The sequence below is a fragment of the Rattus rattus genome, chromosome 5, assembly GCF_011064425.1.
Source record: "Rattus rattus isolate New Zealand chromosome 5, Rrattus_CSIRO_v1, whole genome shotgun sequence".
NCBI classification, from domain to species: domain Eukaryota; kingdom Metazoa; phylum Chordata; class Mammalia; order Rodentia; family Muridae; genus Rattus; species Rattus rattus.
In genome coordinates this window covers 131077040-131093655 of record NC_046158.1, presented here as the reverse complement: position 1 = coordinate 131093655, position 16616 = coordinate 131077040, and the positions used below count along the sequence as shown (strand labels likewise).

Here is a 16616-nt window from a genome sequence, read left to right as displayed (position 1 = left end):
CCCCCAGTCTGTTTGCCTATTCTAGACATTTCCATAAATGACATCACTCACTATGTGGCCTTTGTGTCCAGCGTTTCCCATTCTCCGTCCTCACTGTTCATGTGATTGTAGCATCAACATTCGCTGTGGCTGTACAATCATCGTGTGGCTGAATCGTATTTGTTAATTTATCAGTTCATGGACACTTGGACTGTTTCTCCTGTTTGCTTGTTATGCCGAATGTTGTTAGCATTCAAGTACAGGGTGGGCTTTGTTGCTTTGTGTAGGCAGATGTTTTCAAGTCACTGAATTTTTCTGGAATGGATTTTCAGGGTCCCATGAGGTGACACTTTAAATTTTCCAAAACAGCCACACTATTTTCATACCAGCAGTAGTGCCCCAGTTTCTCCATATCCTCACCAACTCTTGTACCCAAACCAGTGGTGTCAAGCCATATCTTGTTTGTATTCTTGTCCTGTTTGTTTTTGTTTAAGTGGAAAATTGACCAAGACCATGCGGAGCAGAGACCACAGCAGCTTGCCTTTGGGGAGGACTTGTGGCTTTGATAACAGCCGCCTGGCAGTGGCTGTGACTACGTGGAGTTGGGTTTGACTTTGGGGGTGTTCTAGTCTGGCTGTGATACATGAAGGCCTTTTCTCTGGGGGAAATTCCTGAGACCTTTGGACATCTAGTAAGATTCACAGCATCATTTTCACTTGGTTTGAAATTTCATCGCTCACCCAGTGGCTTACAAATAGAATCAAGGTCTACTTCTAGATCATTGTCTTATGGTGCTAAATAAGACCACTCATACTATTTCTAGGATGCACCGGCCCACATCCCACCCTCTCTTCTTGGCTTGCTGTCTTTTCTATTCTTAGAGCTGGCTGCGCTCTGCATTGCATTTATCTCCTCAGTCATGAGCTTCAGCCAACCTCCAGTCTAAACCATGAGCCTCCTAAGACCTCAACCCCAGGAATGTGTCAAGTATTAAATGGAGCTACCTACATCCCTGTGCTAGTTAGTACCTGTTCACACATAGCTCAGGAACAGGTAACACATCTGTACACATCCCTCCGGAGCCCAGCTTCCTCATGACTTGTCACCAATGACATTTTGTCATTGATCTACAGCTGTCTTCACAGGAGGAAAAACCCATGGACCACTTCATATTCTGTCACCTGATTTTGTACATACACTTTGGTACAGTTCCAGTGAAGAAAGGTCCCACCACCAATAACAATCCCCCAGGCACATCCCCACTTTGACCTGTCAGTAATACTTGTTTGCTTGCTGACCACTGTTCATCTCTAGCACAGATGCTCAAAGGCTAGCAGCCTAGGCCTTGTTTGCCCCTTGGGATGCCACACCCTAATAAATCACTTCACTGGACTTGACCAGGAATCAGAACAGGTCAACAGGCAAGCATGGCAGAGTGAGGGTATAGGCAGTGAGGACTGGCAAGGCTCTGGTAACTGTCCAGGTCTTAGAATGCATCAGAGAGTCTAAGCACCTCACTAAGGCAGTTCTTGTGGAAGTGGAAGGCCCGTCCTCTACTCAAAACAGAGGATCCTGGGTAACCACACGCACAGTGTCATTCCAAATGAGCTACATGAAGCAAGTGCTGGGAAAGTCACAGTGTAATGGTTCAGAGCAACTGAGTAGGAGGACCAGCCTGGGAGTTCAGGACATACGTACTCATTTAACTTCGGGGCAGGATCACCATAGTCTGAGAAGTAGGGACTGGACAACAGCAGCTGTCCAGGTCTGCATCAGAAAGTGACTGTCTTCCCTTGTCACCTCGTGTCCACTCAACTCGGATTCAGGTTCAATGGACTGGCTCCACCTGGTTGTCAGACCCTATCACCCCTCAGACTCCAGCAGCAAGAGATCCTGGGGAAGCTCTTGTACTCTTTCCCCATCTCTGCCATTGGGAAGGTGCAGTGGAACAGGTCTGCTGAGCCTCCTGTGGTCATGTGTTAACAATGCAGATGGCTATCACACCCTTGCTCGCCACAGTCTCATTGTCTCCTGAGACTCGTGTATGTAGACAGTACATCCTGAGCCCCAACCCACAGCTCTAAGCAAAGACATGCAAGGTCTTGTTTGTGAAGTCCAGTTGTAATTCACAGATCACAAGGTTGGAGAGCAGTGAAGAAGTCTTTCTATTCAGTACCACCGACAGCAAAGTCTTGTTAGGAATGAATACTCTGAGGGCCTACTCCAGACCTACCACTTCATTTATGTCTGAGTGTCTTACCTGCATGTATGTATGTGTACTAGATGCATGCCTGGTGCACACAGAGCCAGAAAGGGCATTAGAGCCCCTGGAATAGGAGTTACTGCTAATTGTGAGCTGTGCCAGGGCATTGAACCCGGGTCCTCTGAAGAACAGCAGCTGCTCTTTTCTTTTTCTTCCATCTTTATTAAATTGGGTATCTCTCAGCAGCTGCTCTTAACTATCGAACTGTGTCTCCAGCCCCAGTGAACCTGCCTTTTGACAAGTTTCCCACCTTCCATGTGCACACTGAATTTGTGATGTTCAAGGGTTGAGATAGCCCTTTAACTTCACCTGGATATCAGGAACAAAGAACTGAGTCCGTCAGCTTTAGTTGATGGTATACATGATTAATGAATTCATATTTTCATTGTTCCCTGGTTGTACCCCTAATATATACTCCATTCCCTTAACTCTATGGATCATTCAAGCATATTTATTTCATAAGTGTCTTTAAACATTTGGGTGCCCTTGTGAGATAACATACTCTTTAGGTCATTAGTCATTCAGCCTCACTTCTAAACCTAAGAGGGTTAGGAAGGTCTCGTAGCTTGATAGAAATCAAGTGTGGCAATGGCTCCAGCATGTTATTGGTACAGCCTTCCTCGTCTGTGAAATGGTGCTACCCCTGCCTGTGTGACTGCTGGAGAGTCTCACTCAACGTGCCTTACCAAAGGTAGTGGGAGCTCAGTGGGTGTCAGCAGCTGTCATGGAAGTCGTAAAGAATGGAGCTCAAGGACAAAGGAGAGGAACTCAGGCCAAACCAGTGCAGGAGACAAGTGTTTATCTGGTGCATGCTGTATGCACAGATGCTTAGGTCAGATTGTGCTAACTACAACCTGAGGTGAAGATTAGGGGCAGTAGGCATGGACACACTCCTGAGGGGGTGGCTGAACTAAACCAGCCTGGCTCTAAAACTTTTCAGTAGAACTGCACCCAAACTTCACGTGAGCATGGTCACCAGGCAAAAGCTGTCGCAGAATCTGGAAAAAGTCAGGACCTGTCTGAGAAATTCTACCTAATGCCATGGATGGGCATAGACTAAAACATACTGTTTTCTGGGTGTTCCTCATGTTCCTTCATACTTAACAGCTACTACACCAGCAGAACCCATGTTAGAGGGGGCATCTGATGCCACGGAGCACAGCCTCCACGCTGCAGGAGACATGCCCAGTAAGCTCCTTTGAGGGTGAGCTAAGGAGTTCTTCTGGGCCTCTGGATTTGGGATCAGCTGGGCCTTGCCACATAGCCCCAGCTGCTGCTCACCTTGGTCCTCTGGGGTTGGCAGTATAGAAGCTACTCTGCAGTAAACAAATGAAAGAGCTAGTCCATACCAGATGCATGAGGAAGATTTCCCCAGGATCACAGAGCACAGAAACTCTTGTCTTCACATCCAAGGCTTCCCTGTGTAGTGTGAACCAAAACTATCATGGGGTCCTTAGTCACAAGAACAGGCCAGTTCTTCCTCCTAGCTAGCCTGTTAGGAAGCGCCATGTCAATTCAGCACCCTGGTCAGCGCCCTCTGTGGTGCTGAGGAGACCTCTAACTTCATAAGCTAGACTGTTTTCTAAGCCAGGATAACCAGAGTGCAGAAAGGACCCGGCCCTCTCTCCGATCCTTCACACCACTATCTCCTCAAGTCAGCACTGTACATCTTGGAAATTCTCCAGATAAAAATAGACCTGAACTTCGGAAGACAGTCGGTATTCCTTGGGCTTTCATTTCTCGAATGCTAAATAACGCTCTAGAACTGCCCATGGCAGCTATTCAAACCTGCTGAATGGATGAGCAAGGATTCCTGGGCGGGAAGCATGGGACTCATGTATCCCTGGCCTGCAGTCAGGAAGTGCCCACCCTCTTGAAGGTACCCATCTCTGTGAATGACTTAATAAGGCCCAGGAAAGGGAGTTGGCATTCCTGGCCCCAGCAAATGACATCTCATTGACTATTCCCTTGACCTCAGCCACAGTGCTCACCTTGCCACATCTGTGCACCCACAAAGTCCAGCTGTCCAGTAGCAATTAAAAAATTTGAGATTCTGGTGACCACAAAGCAACAGCCGGTCGGGGCCACAGCAGACACTCCCCTTTATTACCACCACTGTCATGGCCATCTACTGTAGTCATTGATGTTACCTGCAAAAGTCTGCAGACATTTGTGCTTGGGCTCCTTCCTGCTTTAATCTCTGGTGTGAAAGAATAGGAACTACTGGGAGAGTGTCAGCAATAGTGACAGCTCACCTCTGGACACCCAGCCCCCCACAAGTAACTTCAATAAAAGAAGATGTGGACACAGAGAAATCAAGAGAAGGAGGCTGGAAGGAAGGAAAGGAGATAGATTTTGCTGAATGTCATTGGTCCTGGAGTCAGTACTGACCCAGATGCCACACCCCGGGAAGATGTTGGCATGGTAGCCACCTTCTTTTCCTGTCCCTTTGTTCCCCCGGGCCAGAAGAATGGGTGGGTCTCTCTTCACTTTCTGCTTTTCCTTAAGCCCAGGAGACCAGTAGCTGCCACCTCAACCCTGGAGACTCAGAAATCAAGTGGGAAAGAGCTGCCAAGTTTAGGCATGGAGTCAAAGCCATGTCCCTTGGCTGGAGTACGAAGGGACTTAGAGGAGGGCTAGGGTGTGATGCAGTGTTGCCTCCACAGTGCATCTGACGTGGAAGATCCAGACAAACCTACGAGTATAGGGGGACAGACCCTGTCACCACATTACCACCCTCACGCCTCTACAGCCTTCTCATAGTAGCCCACATCTGTCCCTCTTAGATGATGAAGCCCAAGCACCCACTGTGGGTCCCACTGCACTCTCCTCAGTCACCTGTGCTACACCACCTGCCTACTTCATCTCCCACCTGCTGCTGGTGCTGGAGCCTCTTGGCCTCTCCCTCCCCTCCCTCCCTCCTCCCTCCCCTCCCCTCCCTCCTTCCCTCCTCTCTCTCTCTCTCTCTCTCTCTCTCTCTCTCTCTCTCTCTCTGTGTCTCTCTGTGCGTGTGTGTGCCCGGAGTGTCCCGTCCACCAATCTTCCCATCAGTACTTCCTGTTTGTTTAAGATTCCCGTTAAGCATCCCCTTTCTAAAAGAACCTTCCTGACCCCCACACCTCACAGGTCTCAGGTCTTCCTCAATCCACCTACACACACACACACACACACACACACACACACACACACACACACACACACACACACACGCTCACACCATCCTGCAAAGACAGCCAGGGCTGTGTACATGTGTTGTACCATGGAAGGATACTGTGAACAAATGAGATAACAGCTGATATTTACTGAGCAATTGGGAAATGCAGGACACTGTGCTTTAAAGACATAATTTGCTGCTCACCAGACTTACAGGGAAGGTACTGTGACTAGCACAGCCCCTTTGCAGAAGAAGAAATGGGCCAGGAAGCACTAAGCCAGTGCCAAGCACCTGAGCGGTCAGCCCTTACACCAATGAATCAATCAGCCCCCGTGGACCTTCAGGGTTTTGACTCTTGTTCCTATGAGATTCGTGTAGGGGCAGTGCTGAACCATGAAGGTGTCATACACTGTCCATCTACTTGGGACAAACCAGTTTAGGAAGAGGAATGATGTAGGTAAGAGAATGCACAGGGCTCAAGGGCAAGAAGCTAGAACAGGACAAAAGGCCAGGCTCTGCCAATAAGACCTTGGTTCTTGTCAAATGAGCAGTTTGGAAACTTGGGCGAGCCTCGACTAAATCTAGTAACTCCCATTATGCTCCATCTCTAAAGATACCTAACTCCTGGCAAGTAAATGCTAACACACCTCCACTGATGGGCGCTCCCTACCACTCCAATTCAGTCAGCACCCCAGGAAGCTCCTGTCTCCCAGATGAATCTAATCCTGAGAAAGCCAACACGCCAAATGGGAGATGTCTCCCCACCAGTATCAGACCCACTGACACCCCATGTCCCCTCCTACAGAACCTCACCTCTGGCTTCTTGAAGCCTCCCATCTTTTGCCCTGCCCTTTGTCACCCACGGAAGTGGTAACTAGCATGATGTGGCTCTCCCAGCTCAGTCCCCTTTCCAAGTACCAGGGTTCTGGAATCCTCCAAGAAAGGAAGCAGGAAGGGAACTATAGAGAGGATGGATTCTGGCTGTTGCTTAAGACCACAGGGTCTGTGGCTGAGACGGGAAGAAACCATAATCGGTTTTCCAGAGGATGCCCTGGCTTAGAGCTCTGCAGCCAGAGGCATCGGCCTTGGCTCCTGAGCAAGGTTAAAGGAGAAAGCTGCAGAGGTGTACATGGGTACATTGGGAGAGAGAGAGAGACAGAGAGACAGAGAGAGAGAGAGAGAGAGAGAGAGAGAGAGAGAGAGACAGAGACAGAGAGAGAGACAGAGAGAGAGACAGAGAGAGAGACAGAGAGAGAGAGAGAGAGAGAGAGAGAGAGAGAGAGAGAGACTGCAGAGTGTACAGAGGGTGCATCGCTCAGGAGTGTGTTGTGTACACACAAACACACACACACACACATTTGAATGTGCACAGAAGTGTGTATGTAGGGAGGAAAATATTTGAAAGAAAATCCCTAAGAAGGTGATGCTCTTCCCAAGAAAAGGGCCAATGTTGGTGGAATCAGCCATCAATCCCCATTGGCTGGGAAGCCCACATAGTACAAGCAAGGAAGCAGAGGCAGTGACAGTCATCAGCCCAAAAGTCTGGACCCAGAAACCCCAGGGCCTCGGATGAGCGAGTGTCTCCCGGGTTCTGTCATCACTGGGCTATGTCATGGCAGGGCCGGGAAGAGGCACCTTTCTCTATCCAGAAATCCCCCGAAACCAAGCTGAATGAAGGACCGAAAGGAGGCTCCAGCTACAGAGCCCACTGGCAAACCACACCCATACTCCTAGTCATGGACTCTTCTGTGTCACTTATACTGACCCCAAGGCAAGGGCTCTGGGAAACTGGGCAGGGACTGTGGGGCTCCAGGACCTTGCATAGGCTGCCCTGACAGGAATAGGAATTTTTTGTTTCATCCTTTCCTTCAAACACGAATGCCCATTATATACGCCAACCATGTTTCTTACCCTAGGAATGTGGTGTGACCCAGTTAGCCCATGCAAACAGCCAGGTAGGGTAACTTGCCCACACAGCCAGTAAGTGGCAGGACTCATATTCAAGCCCAGATCTTATCAGTTCTGAGGTCACTATCTGTGGATACAATGAGAAAAGCAAGATTTGGGGGCCTGGTGACCTAGGAGATGGGAGAGGGAGTTCTTCGAAGTGAGACAGGCATGTTCCAGCAATCACAGGGACAACTAAATCTGACCCCAAAGAAACCCACAGGGAAGTTCTCAGCACTCCTCATTCTTCCCCAACTCCTCCCTAACCCTCGGTCCACCGGCCGGAAGAGCTCAGCTACAATCCTGGGAAAATGCTTTCAGCATCTCTCAAATCTTCTTAATTCACGGACAAGGTAATGACTGCCTTGATCCAGCTACAAGTGGCTTCTAAGTAAGTTTTCCTACAGGAATGCAAAGCAGAATCCTCCGGCTTGAAAGAAAGAACGAAAGGAAGGAAGGAGGAAGGGAGGGATGGAAGGAAGGAAGGAAGGAAGGAAGGAAGGAAGGAAGGAAGGAAGGAAGGAAGGAAGGAAGAAGCTGCTATGCCTTATCTTCTAGCAGTTTAGCCCCTAAATACGTTTCATCGTGTTTAAACTCATCTGAATGGACGGTTCCAGGCATATACTCTCAGTAAGCACCATGGCCTAACATTCCCCCTTTACTGCCACAGGACTCCATATAGCATTTATCATCATCCTACAGATATGGGGAGCTGAGGCTGTCACTGGCAATGGCTGATTTTACTGTAATTCCTCTAGATTGATTCCTGCCACTTGGTCCAGCATTTCCCCTGCTACAGCTGGGAGAAACCCTGACCTATCTAAAGGAGCCCTGGGCTTGGGACCTTTGGCTCCCTCGAGCTTTGTTCTTTTTAAGCCACACCCTCTCCGCACCATAGCAGAACCTCCAAGGCCAGGCTGCATAATGTGGTCCCCTTCAGCCCTCCCCCAGCCCCGTGCTCCAGGCAAAAACTGCCAGCGTGAGCAGACACTTGATCTGTCTGAAGCTGTGATATTCTACCACCCAGATGTTCAAGCTGCCTGGGCTGAAGGTTTGTGTTCCACATAGTCAGGAACTCTCCAGCCTAGGGATCCTGTGCCTCCCCATGTCTAACCCTCCCCGCAAACAACTAGGATGTCAGCTTATACAGCCAGCTATGAAGGAGGTCAAGGACTCATGAACATGATCCCTTTAGAGTCTTCCCGTAGCCCAGACAGTATGTGCTCTGGAAGTCCTCAGGAGCCTTTTGGACTGGACAGTGCCTCCCCCTAATGTCTGCCACTATCTCCCTGCCCCCCTAATGCCTACTTCCATTGTCAGAAGTTTAAATACAGTTTGGAGGGGCGCTGGAACTTTTTCGCCTATGAAAGAACACAAACAGAAACCCATGTGGCTGGAGTCTCCAGGCCACTTGAGTGTACCCTAGTTCTTCCCCGGTGACGGACAAGTGCATTTCACCAAGAAGGGCAGCTGGACATCGCAAATTCAGCCTTAGAGAAAATTGTCTCCTGCTACCAGAATGAGATCAGTTCCAAGTTACAGCCCACCAAGGAGGGAAGGTGATAAGGTCCCAGCTTACAGAACTACAACTGAGTCCTCAGATCCTGATGCCCAGGGGAAACTGTGCTTAGTAAATGTGCCATTGCGGAGAATCAGTCACTGTAGGAAATCAGACTCCCCCACCCCAAGACCAGTTCACACGGCGTCAAACTTTGGATTTAACCAAGCCTACTCGCCTGGGGTCTGTCATGAGACCACTGTCTCCTGGCAATGGTAGTCACCAATGCTAGGCCAGAAAGTAGCATTGACAATGGCCAGTCCCTACTAAACACCCTCGTCCCCTGAAGGATGGCCAGAGGCAGACTGGCTTCCTATTCCCAGGGCAGAGGTGGCCCATCCTGTGGCACCAGCTCCTCTCTGATGTGACTGAGCGACTGAGGTCTGGAGAGGGAGACGTTATGTTTTGACCAGTGGGGTGCTACAAGGGGTTCACCTCAGAACCAACTTTTCCCATCATCATGAAGCTACACTCTACCCTAGAAGGTCAGGTCTGAAAGGTGCCTGTACATAGTCAGTCACCCAGCACTCTCACTTGGCTAATGAAGACAGCAGATGTCTCAGAATTCCCCAAGGCATGAAGAACCGAGGCGACCTTTCACATGACTCCCAACCCTGAGAAATGCCAAGCAACCTCATCTTCTAAGAGCAGTGGTTTCCAAAATGTATTTTTAGCAGCAGAAGCCATCTTCAAACAAAGCCTTATGCAAAAAACTTCAAGCTGCAAACGCATCAGCTGTGTTTGCCTGAGTGATGCCTAAGCCAGGCCCCAGGCTGCCCCCACCCCAGCACCAAAACTCCCTCCACAGCACCCTCTGTGGATCTCACTTTGAGGCCCCAGGTTTAGGAAGCCTCCAAGCTTTGCAGCTTAAAGCAGCAAAACAGGGTGGACTCTTACTTAAGAGCCCTGGGTGGTATAGCTGGTCTCTGAGACTTGGACAACCTCGTTCTCTACTAGGACCTGGCCTCCGTCCCCAGTGAGCTGCCTCATACGCAGGTTGATGGAGCCGTAGGTCTTTCTGGATCCCCTGCCAGGGACAAAGGACTGCCTGCGGTACAGCTCACCCTTGCACAGAGAGACCATGAGCAGCACAGACAGGAGCATGCCACCCACCGTGAGCAGCCCGAGGCCTGCAATGATGCATTTGTCCAGATGTGAGCCCAGGCGGGCATAGTACATCTCTAGGCGCTCCATCTCCCTTGCTGTCACTGTGTCAGGGTTGACTCTGGCCTCTCGGGGGATGGCGTATGCTGTCACCACCAGGAGGATTCCGCTCACCAAGAAAACCAGAGCTGAAACAAAGCCATAGTCCACTGGGCGGCTCACAGGTTCCAGGCCCGGTCCCTCCTCTGAATGCAAAGAAAGGTCATCGCGATGGGACCGGGACAGTGAGGGGACGCCTCCAGGGGACCTGGGGGAGTCACCCAGTCTGGTATCCCCAGGGTTCTGGAAATGGGCCTCCTGCTCCTCAGAGAAGAAGCAGGCGTTCTCCACACCCATCCTGGGTGGCGCCACTGGGCCCTGTGGGGCTGGTCTCCTTGGGACCTGGGGACCATTGCTCAATGTCTTCAGTTCCAGACCAGGGGGAGATGCCATTGGGAAGAATGACCCAGCTCATCCCTCGGCCCCTTGGCAGCTAGAAGAGAAAACAGAATGTCAGTTGAATGTGCCTGCTGGAGCTTAACTTCACACTTGTCCCCTAGCACAGTTTTGGGGAGCCATGGACAGTAGAGCAATGTGACCCATGCGACATCCCCACCTCACAGTGACTGGTGTACTTTGGCTCTCCTGGCCTCAGTTTCCCCACTGACCAAAATCCCCAGTGACATTACTAATACCACTCTCTACTCCACAGTACTAAGGAGGGGTTGAGGTGATGATGGAGGAATTTAGAGGGGCTATGGGGTCCGTATTACAGCCTCCTTGCTGAGCTTAAGCAAATGATTGAGTTCCTCTGCAGAAGCAATGTTCCCATCTGTAGCCTGGGAAGCCTCTCTCATACACTGTGGTAAGGATTTCATCTAGTGACACTCGTCAGGCTGTGGCCAGTTCAGCTAACAGGCAATGTTGTATGAACATGTACGTGTAAGGTAGGGTGATGGTGTAGGTGTGGCAGACCTAGTCAAAATGGTACCCGTACTAGTGGGTGGAAGCCTGGTGTGGGGGTGATGCACAAGTGGGAAACTCCCTAGCAGCCAGACGATGGGAAGGGGGACCCCAGAGCCCAGCGGGGCCAGTTCACAGAGGATTGTGAAAGCCAGGCCAAGAAGCAATGGGCAGGCAAATTGTTGGAGCCAGGAAGGCTGGGATTTGTGTGGATTTTAGAAGGTGGCAGATCAGATGCATGGAGGACAGGGTCCAGGGTGGTAACAGGACAGAAAGGAAGGTAGAGAACGGAGAGCCTTCGTGTAAATATGTAGGGGTTGAGAAGTGGGGACAGATACCTGGACACATGCCACACAAACTCACTGCACATGTGCACTTGGATCAAAAGGCCACCTACAGACTGAGCTCACGAGAGTGCTGCTTGTTTCATTTCCAAATCTATTCATTGAGTTTTGGTGAATTAGTTGTGCGTGTGTATGCAACTAATTCATCAAAACTTATATATGTGTATACATGTGTGTGTACACATAGGTGCCATACAGATACACATACACATACAGCATATAATAAATACACTGATCTAGGATTGCTGTGGATTCTCCATCAGAGAGCCCAGACCACCTGAATCCCAGCTTTCCCGCATGTCCATGTGTCTGTCTTTTCTTCCTTCCCTTGGTACCTGAGTCAGGTCAATCCCCAGAGCCATGTCTATGCAGCAGACACTCATTCCTAACTTCTCTTGCAAATCTGGCTGCCATGTTCCACCATCCCCTCACAACACAGACCTGGCTGGCATTGATTGGGCTTTTCCCTTCTGTGGCTCTCAACTCTTCATAGGTACACCTTCTTGGCACCTGTCACTTATGATCCCACAGCAGAAGCACAATGTTCCATACATACTCTGACGTCCCGAGGGTACATACATTCGCAGCCCTGGCACACAACTGCGCAGGCAGCAGAGACCCTAGGTGTGGAGTGGCTCTCCTGCTCTGACTCTCTGAACTCTCTGGTCACTCTCCGGTGTTCTGTGGGCAACACGAGCGAATAACTGAAGCGATGGCAAATGGATGGATGGATGAATGAATGAATGAATGAATGAGTGAATGAATGAAACTCGGAGGGGCAGAAGTGAGAAGTCTCTGGCCTTCCCATGTGGATGTGTTTGTTCTCTTAGCAAACATGCGGCCTTTCATCCCAGTTCAAAGACTGCTACTTCTCACAAGTCCTTTCTATCCCGGTGTTCCTCCACACCATCTCTGTTTAATATACGCTGAGCATTGACTACCTGTTAGACTTTCCGGTTAGCACCTTACTCAGGAATAGCTCAGCTCTGTCACCGTGTTTTAGAAAACACACTCAAGAGCCCATGGTATATGTATGGGGACCAGGGGCCAAGAGTTGAATATGTGTTCCCCACATACTCTCTGATCCCTACATACTTGTAAATCCCACACACTCCACCATCCTTCCCTGACTCTTGGAGCCCTCACTTGAGACAGCAGGCACGGGCATCCTGATCTCTCAGAATCCCCTGTTTTCCTGGTCTGCTCTCAGTTCCCAGAGAAGGAAGGGTTAGTTGGCTTTTTTACTTTTTGTACCAAAAGCCACTTAGAGCCTGAAAGTAGGTGCCACTTAATGGCTCCCACCTGTCAGGCCCTCGGCAAGCTCGAAGAACATGGGAATGGTCCACAACACCTTCCCTAGATGGGTACATTAGTGCCTCGGATCCCAGAGGATATCTAGGGTACTCAAATTCTTAGAACAGGAGTCTCTTGTACCCAAAACTTTTTCCTTAGGCTGCCTGGGTGAAGGAGCAAACACACGGAGGCTTCCTCCCTCTAATAGCTTCAGAATGTCTTTCTCTCATAAGATGCTTAGTAAGTTACTAAAGGGCATTCCTACCAGTTACCCAGACAACACACACACTTGCATACACTTACACACACATACACACACACTGGTGCTCACAGATCACACTCCAAACACAAAACCACACCAGTTATTGTAATTGTATCTGCAGCCCTATGGTTCCTGAAAGACAAGCGCCCCCTACCCCAACCCCACCCCCCCGTTCCATACTCACTGTCCCCTGGACTATTCCCACAGCAATGCCCACAGACCCGGGAAGTAAGTGTGACTCACAGATCCACGGGTCACTCTGGTGGTACCCACGAGAGGGTAAAATTGGGAGAGAGAGGGCGGGATGAGAGAGGGAGGGAGGGAGGGAGAAAGAGACTACCTCTAGCACTGCTGAGATCTAAGCAGGATCCACCCAGACCTGCCCAAGTCCAGCACTCTCACCCATGGCGCATGCTGACACCCCGGAGCCAGACACACTGCGAGGCTGGGTGAGGCTTCGCAAACCCAATCGATAGACACATGCACTCGATAGTACACAAAGCCTCGGGCGCGCAGATGCAGACACGCAGGTCCACGCGGTTATACCCAAAGTTCTGCGCGGAAAGCCCCACTAACCCGGCCCCCCGCCTCCCGGGCGCCCGCCGGCCCGCAGTTCACACCCCCTGCTCCTGCCCTTGACCGCCAACGCCACGGGCCGGAGCAGGCCAGACCCGGCGGGTCAGCGCTCGCAGAGGGGCGGCCCTGGCAGGCTGGGGCTCGGTGGGGCCGGCGTGCTCTAGGGTGCCCCGGACGCGTGTCCTTCGTTGGGCCGCGAGGTCAGGCGAGCTGTCCTTCGCAGCCACTCCCCGCCTCAGGCCCTGCGCCGGCGGCTTGCGGTCGGCGTGCGGAGCCGTGTCCGGCCTCCCCAGTCACCGCACGCCGGAGCACAGGGCTCCGGGCTGCCGAGGGTGTGCGCAGATCCCTGCTCGGCCGCTGCCTCGCCCTCCCCGGCTCCCGCCCCCTTCCCGGCCCGCCCGCAGCGACTGCCCGGGCGCACGTACCTGCTCGCGCCGCGCCGCGCCGCGCCGGGCTGCACCGCGTCGGCCGCTGGGGGGCTCGGAGAAGGGACAGGGCAGGGAGGGAGCGGCGGATCCTGGAGCGCCGCTGATCGAGCTCCGCCCGCGGCGGGCGAGAGCGCCGGGAGAGTTAGCGTGGGGAGGGAGACGGAGGCGGCTGCGGGTGCCCGGCCCCCACCGCCCCTAGAGCCACCTCTGTCTCGCCCGCGCGCGCTGCCCGGGGAAACCCGAGGCTAGGAGCCCGCGGCGCTGGGTGCAGGGGCGGGGCGAGGGAGGGGCGGGGGAGAAGACCCCTCCCCTGCCTCTGGGGGAGACCCTGCTACACCCGGGGATGCTTTTTCCACCCCAGGTAGGATCCAGGGTCCTCTTCAAGGTCTGAAGACCCGGAGCCTCATTGCTGCGTGGGGCTCGATGGCTCACGGGCGCCACGTGAAGGCAGAAACGAAGCCTCTACCCACCTCTGTTTCTGATGGGTGTCCTTCTGGGGCATTGTCCACAGCCACGCACACTCTTAAGCCCCAAAAGTCACCTGCAAGGCCCCTTCTGCTGGACAGCCTGTCTGGCTTCCTCGAGGACACACTGAGGTCCCTCTAGTCATTCCTCTGACCTGTACCGAAGTGGGGCCGGGGCAAGTGCACAGGTTTCTGTTTTAAGGGGAACTCCTCCCTCTTGGAGGGCCTAGGCCAAGCCCAAAGGGAAGTCTGGTGAGATAGGAAAGGTTATGGTTTCTGAGAAAACTTCATGGCCAGCTTCAGGAAGGTCTTATTATCTCTCTGAACTTCATTGTCCACCGTTGTCCAAGGGAATCATAACTGCTGACTCAGGACTCTGCTAGTGTGAGAGGAGGCCATTCTGATATCCAGGAAGACAGCTAAGGTGAGAGAGCCCTACCGTGGCCCTGCTGGCAAAGACTCATAGGTCCTATTCCAAAGGCATTCAGTCCTCACCCACTAGGAGAGCAAAGACTGTCTTGGAAGCCTTGCGGGCCAACATAACCAGGCCCTGTGCTACACCTCCAGAGCTAACCAGGTCTGCCTCCCTCTATCCTTCCAGGCCTGAGCCGATTGCATCTGCACAGGGAAGCTGGCAGCGGTCACCGATCCTGTGCAGTTCCTCTCCACCCCTCACGGAGTATGACCTTGTGCAAAAGTCCCTCTTTAAGCTCATTTCCCATCTGTAAATGGACTCAGGACTTACAGGAATTCCATGAGATCCCAACCATTAGCGTGTCCTTAGTTCCTTCCCTGTCCTACATAGTCCTGCCTCACAGCACATCCCCAGGGGTCACCCCATTCTCTCACTTCCCTCAAGTCTTTGCTCACATGTCACCTTCTCAGAACCACCTGCCCAGGCCATCTTCTTAAAGAGTAGCGCCCTGGCACCGTTCATGCCTTGGCGCCCTGCATGCCTTCACTCAGAATTTCTCTCTAAGGCGTTCATCGGCTCCTGAGAGTGTATTTCCTTGCTCAGTGTCACTTCTGCTTAAAAATAAGTAACATGCTGGGTGGCAGTGATACAGCCCTGCACTGGGGAGGCAGAAGTAGGTGGAACTCTGAGTTCGAGGCCAGCAGGGTGTACAGAGTGAGTTCCAGGACACCCAGTGCTGCACAGAGAAACCCTGCCTTGAAAACCAAAATTAAAACCAAACCAATCCAAAAAAGAGCCAAGTAAACAGTACGGGCCTTGTCTGTTTCCCTCCCTGGTGTATCCCCAGAGACTTAAAAAGGAGCCAACAGGTAGGAGGCCCTTGATCTATATTCTTTGAATAAAGAATTGAGAGATGCACAGCTATTCTTTGAGCTCCTACTGTATACTTGCAACTAAGCAGAGGACATCCCTACCCTCAAGAAACTCCAGTGATATTCCAGAAGGAAAAGGGATACACACAGGTAGTGCTGTAGCTGCAGTAAAGTCTAACAAAGGTTCCTGTGCCGTATGCATTGGCCTCTCAGGCAGGGTGCTTGAGTCTTGGGGATGGGATAGCTTTTTAGCAGAAGAGGGGACTGGACCAAGACGGGCACTTACATAGATGGCAAGGCAGATGGATCCAGCAGAGGACTCGCATGGGGCAGAAGGGAGCACGCGGAGCATGGGCACGGAGGGGTATGGTCACAGTGGGTGCCAAGGTAGGAGCATGGCAGATGAGGCTGTGCTGGACAGGAGTCAGGTTTCTGCCTTGAAGGCCAAGAAGGGCGTTCTCAGAACAGCAGGGTCCTACGTGGAAGAGTCTCGGTCGAAAGTTAGCCAACCTCCTATCCTTTCCCGTGTGAGTTTGACTTTTGGTTGAAAAGCTCAGGGTTTTTGGTTTTACAAGGCCAGAGATATATTCCAAGTTATTGGGCAACACCATTTAGATACATGACTCCTGTAAAGAAAGCCAGAATGACCCACACAGCAACGGACGAGAATTGAAGCAGTCAATATGAACTCATGTTCATCTTAATATATATGTGGGTGATCATGCATAGAAATACTTACAGAGCAGTCCTATGTGCTTCTGACGCCATGGGTTACCATGCAGACATGGCCAAGTCCGAGAACCACACCATGTATAACCAATCCTGATAATGGCACAGAAATGTCATCAGGAAATCCTGGTCACAAAGATATGAATCTCTTAAGAGGGTTGACCCAAGTTCCTGAGGAACGTGTACTTTGCCAAGAAGCACAAGAAAGACCTACAGATGATGCAGG

The 16616-nt window shown here is 51.5% G+C and overlaps 2 protein-coding genes across 2 annotated transcripts; one reads left to right on the top strand and one right to left on the bottom strand.

The window, feature by feature from the left end:
- Positions 1–9543: 9543 nt before the first annotated feature.
- Positions 9544–12099, bottom strand: Tmem74b (transmembrane protein 74B). The gene has a single exon (XM_032904419.1). The coding sequence runs from the start codon at positions 10495–10497 to the stop codon at positions 9799–9801; it is 699 nt and encodes a 232-aa protein (XP_032760310.1). The 5' UTR covers positions 10498–12099; the 3' UTR covers positions 9544–9798.
- A 1211-nt stretch (positions 12100–13310) lies between these two features.
- On the top strand, positions 13311–14159 carry LOC116901039 (bcl-2-binding component 3, isoforms 3/4-like). Its single transcript, XM_032902621.1, has 2 exons — positions 13311–13355; positions 13647–14159. Exons 1-2 carry the CDS (start codon positions 13311–13313, stop codon positions 14157–14159), a joined length of 558 nt encoding a protein of 185 aa, XP_032758512.1.
- Positions 14160–16616: the final 2457 nt, after the last annotated feature.

Bases quoted from the DNA above. Each gene is read 5' to 3' on its own strand.
- Tmem74b (XM_032904419.1), bottom strand. From the start codon at position 10,497: ATGGCATCTCCCCCTGGTCTGGAACTGAAGACATTGAGCAATGGTCCC.
- LOC116901039 (XM_032902621.1), top strand. From the start codon at position 13,311: ATGGCGCATGCTGACACCCCGGAGCCAGACACACTGCGAGGCTGG. The intron at 13,356-13,646 runs GTGAGGCTTCGC...GGCGTGCTCTAG, and splicing joins CAGACACACTGCGAGGCTGG to GGTGCCCCGGACGCGTGTCC.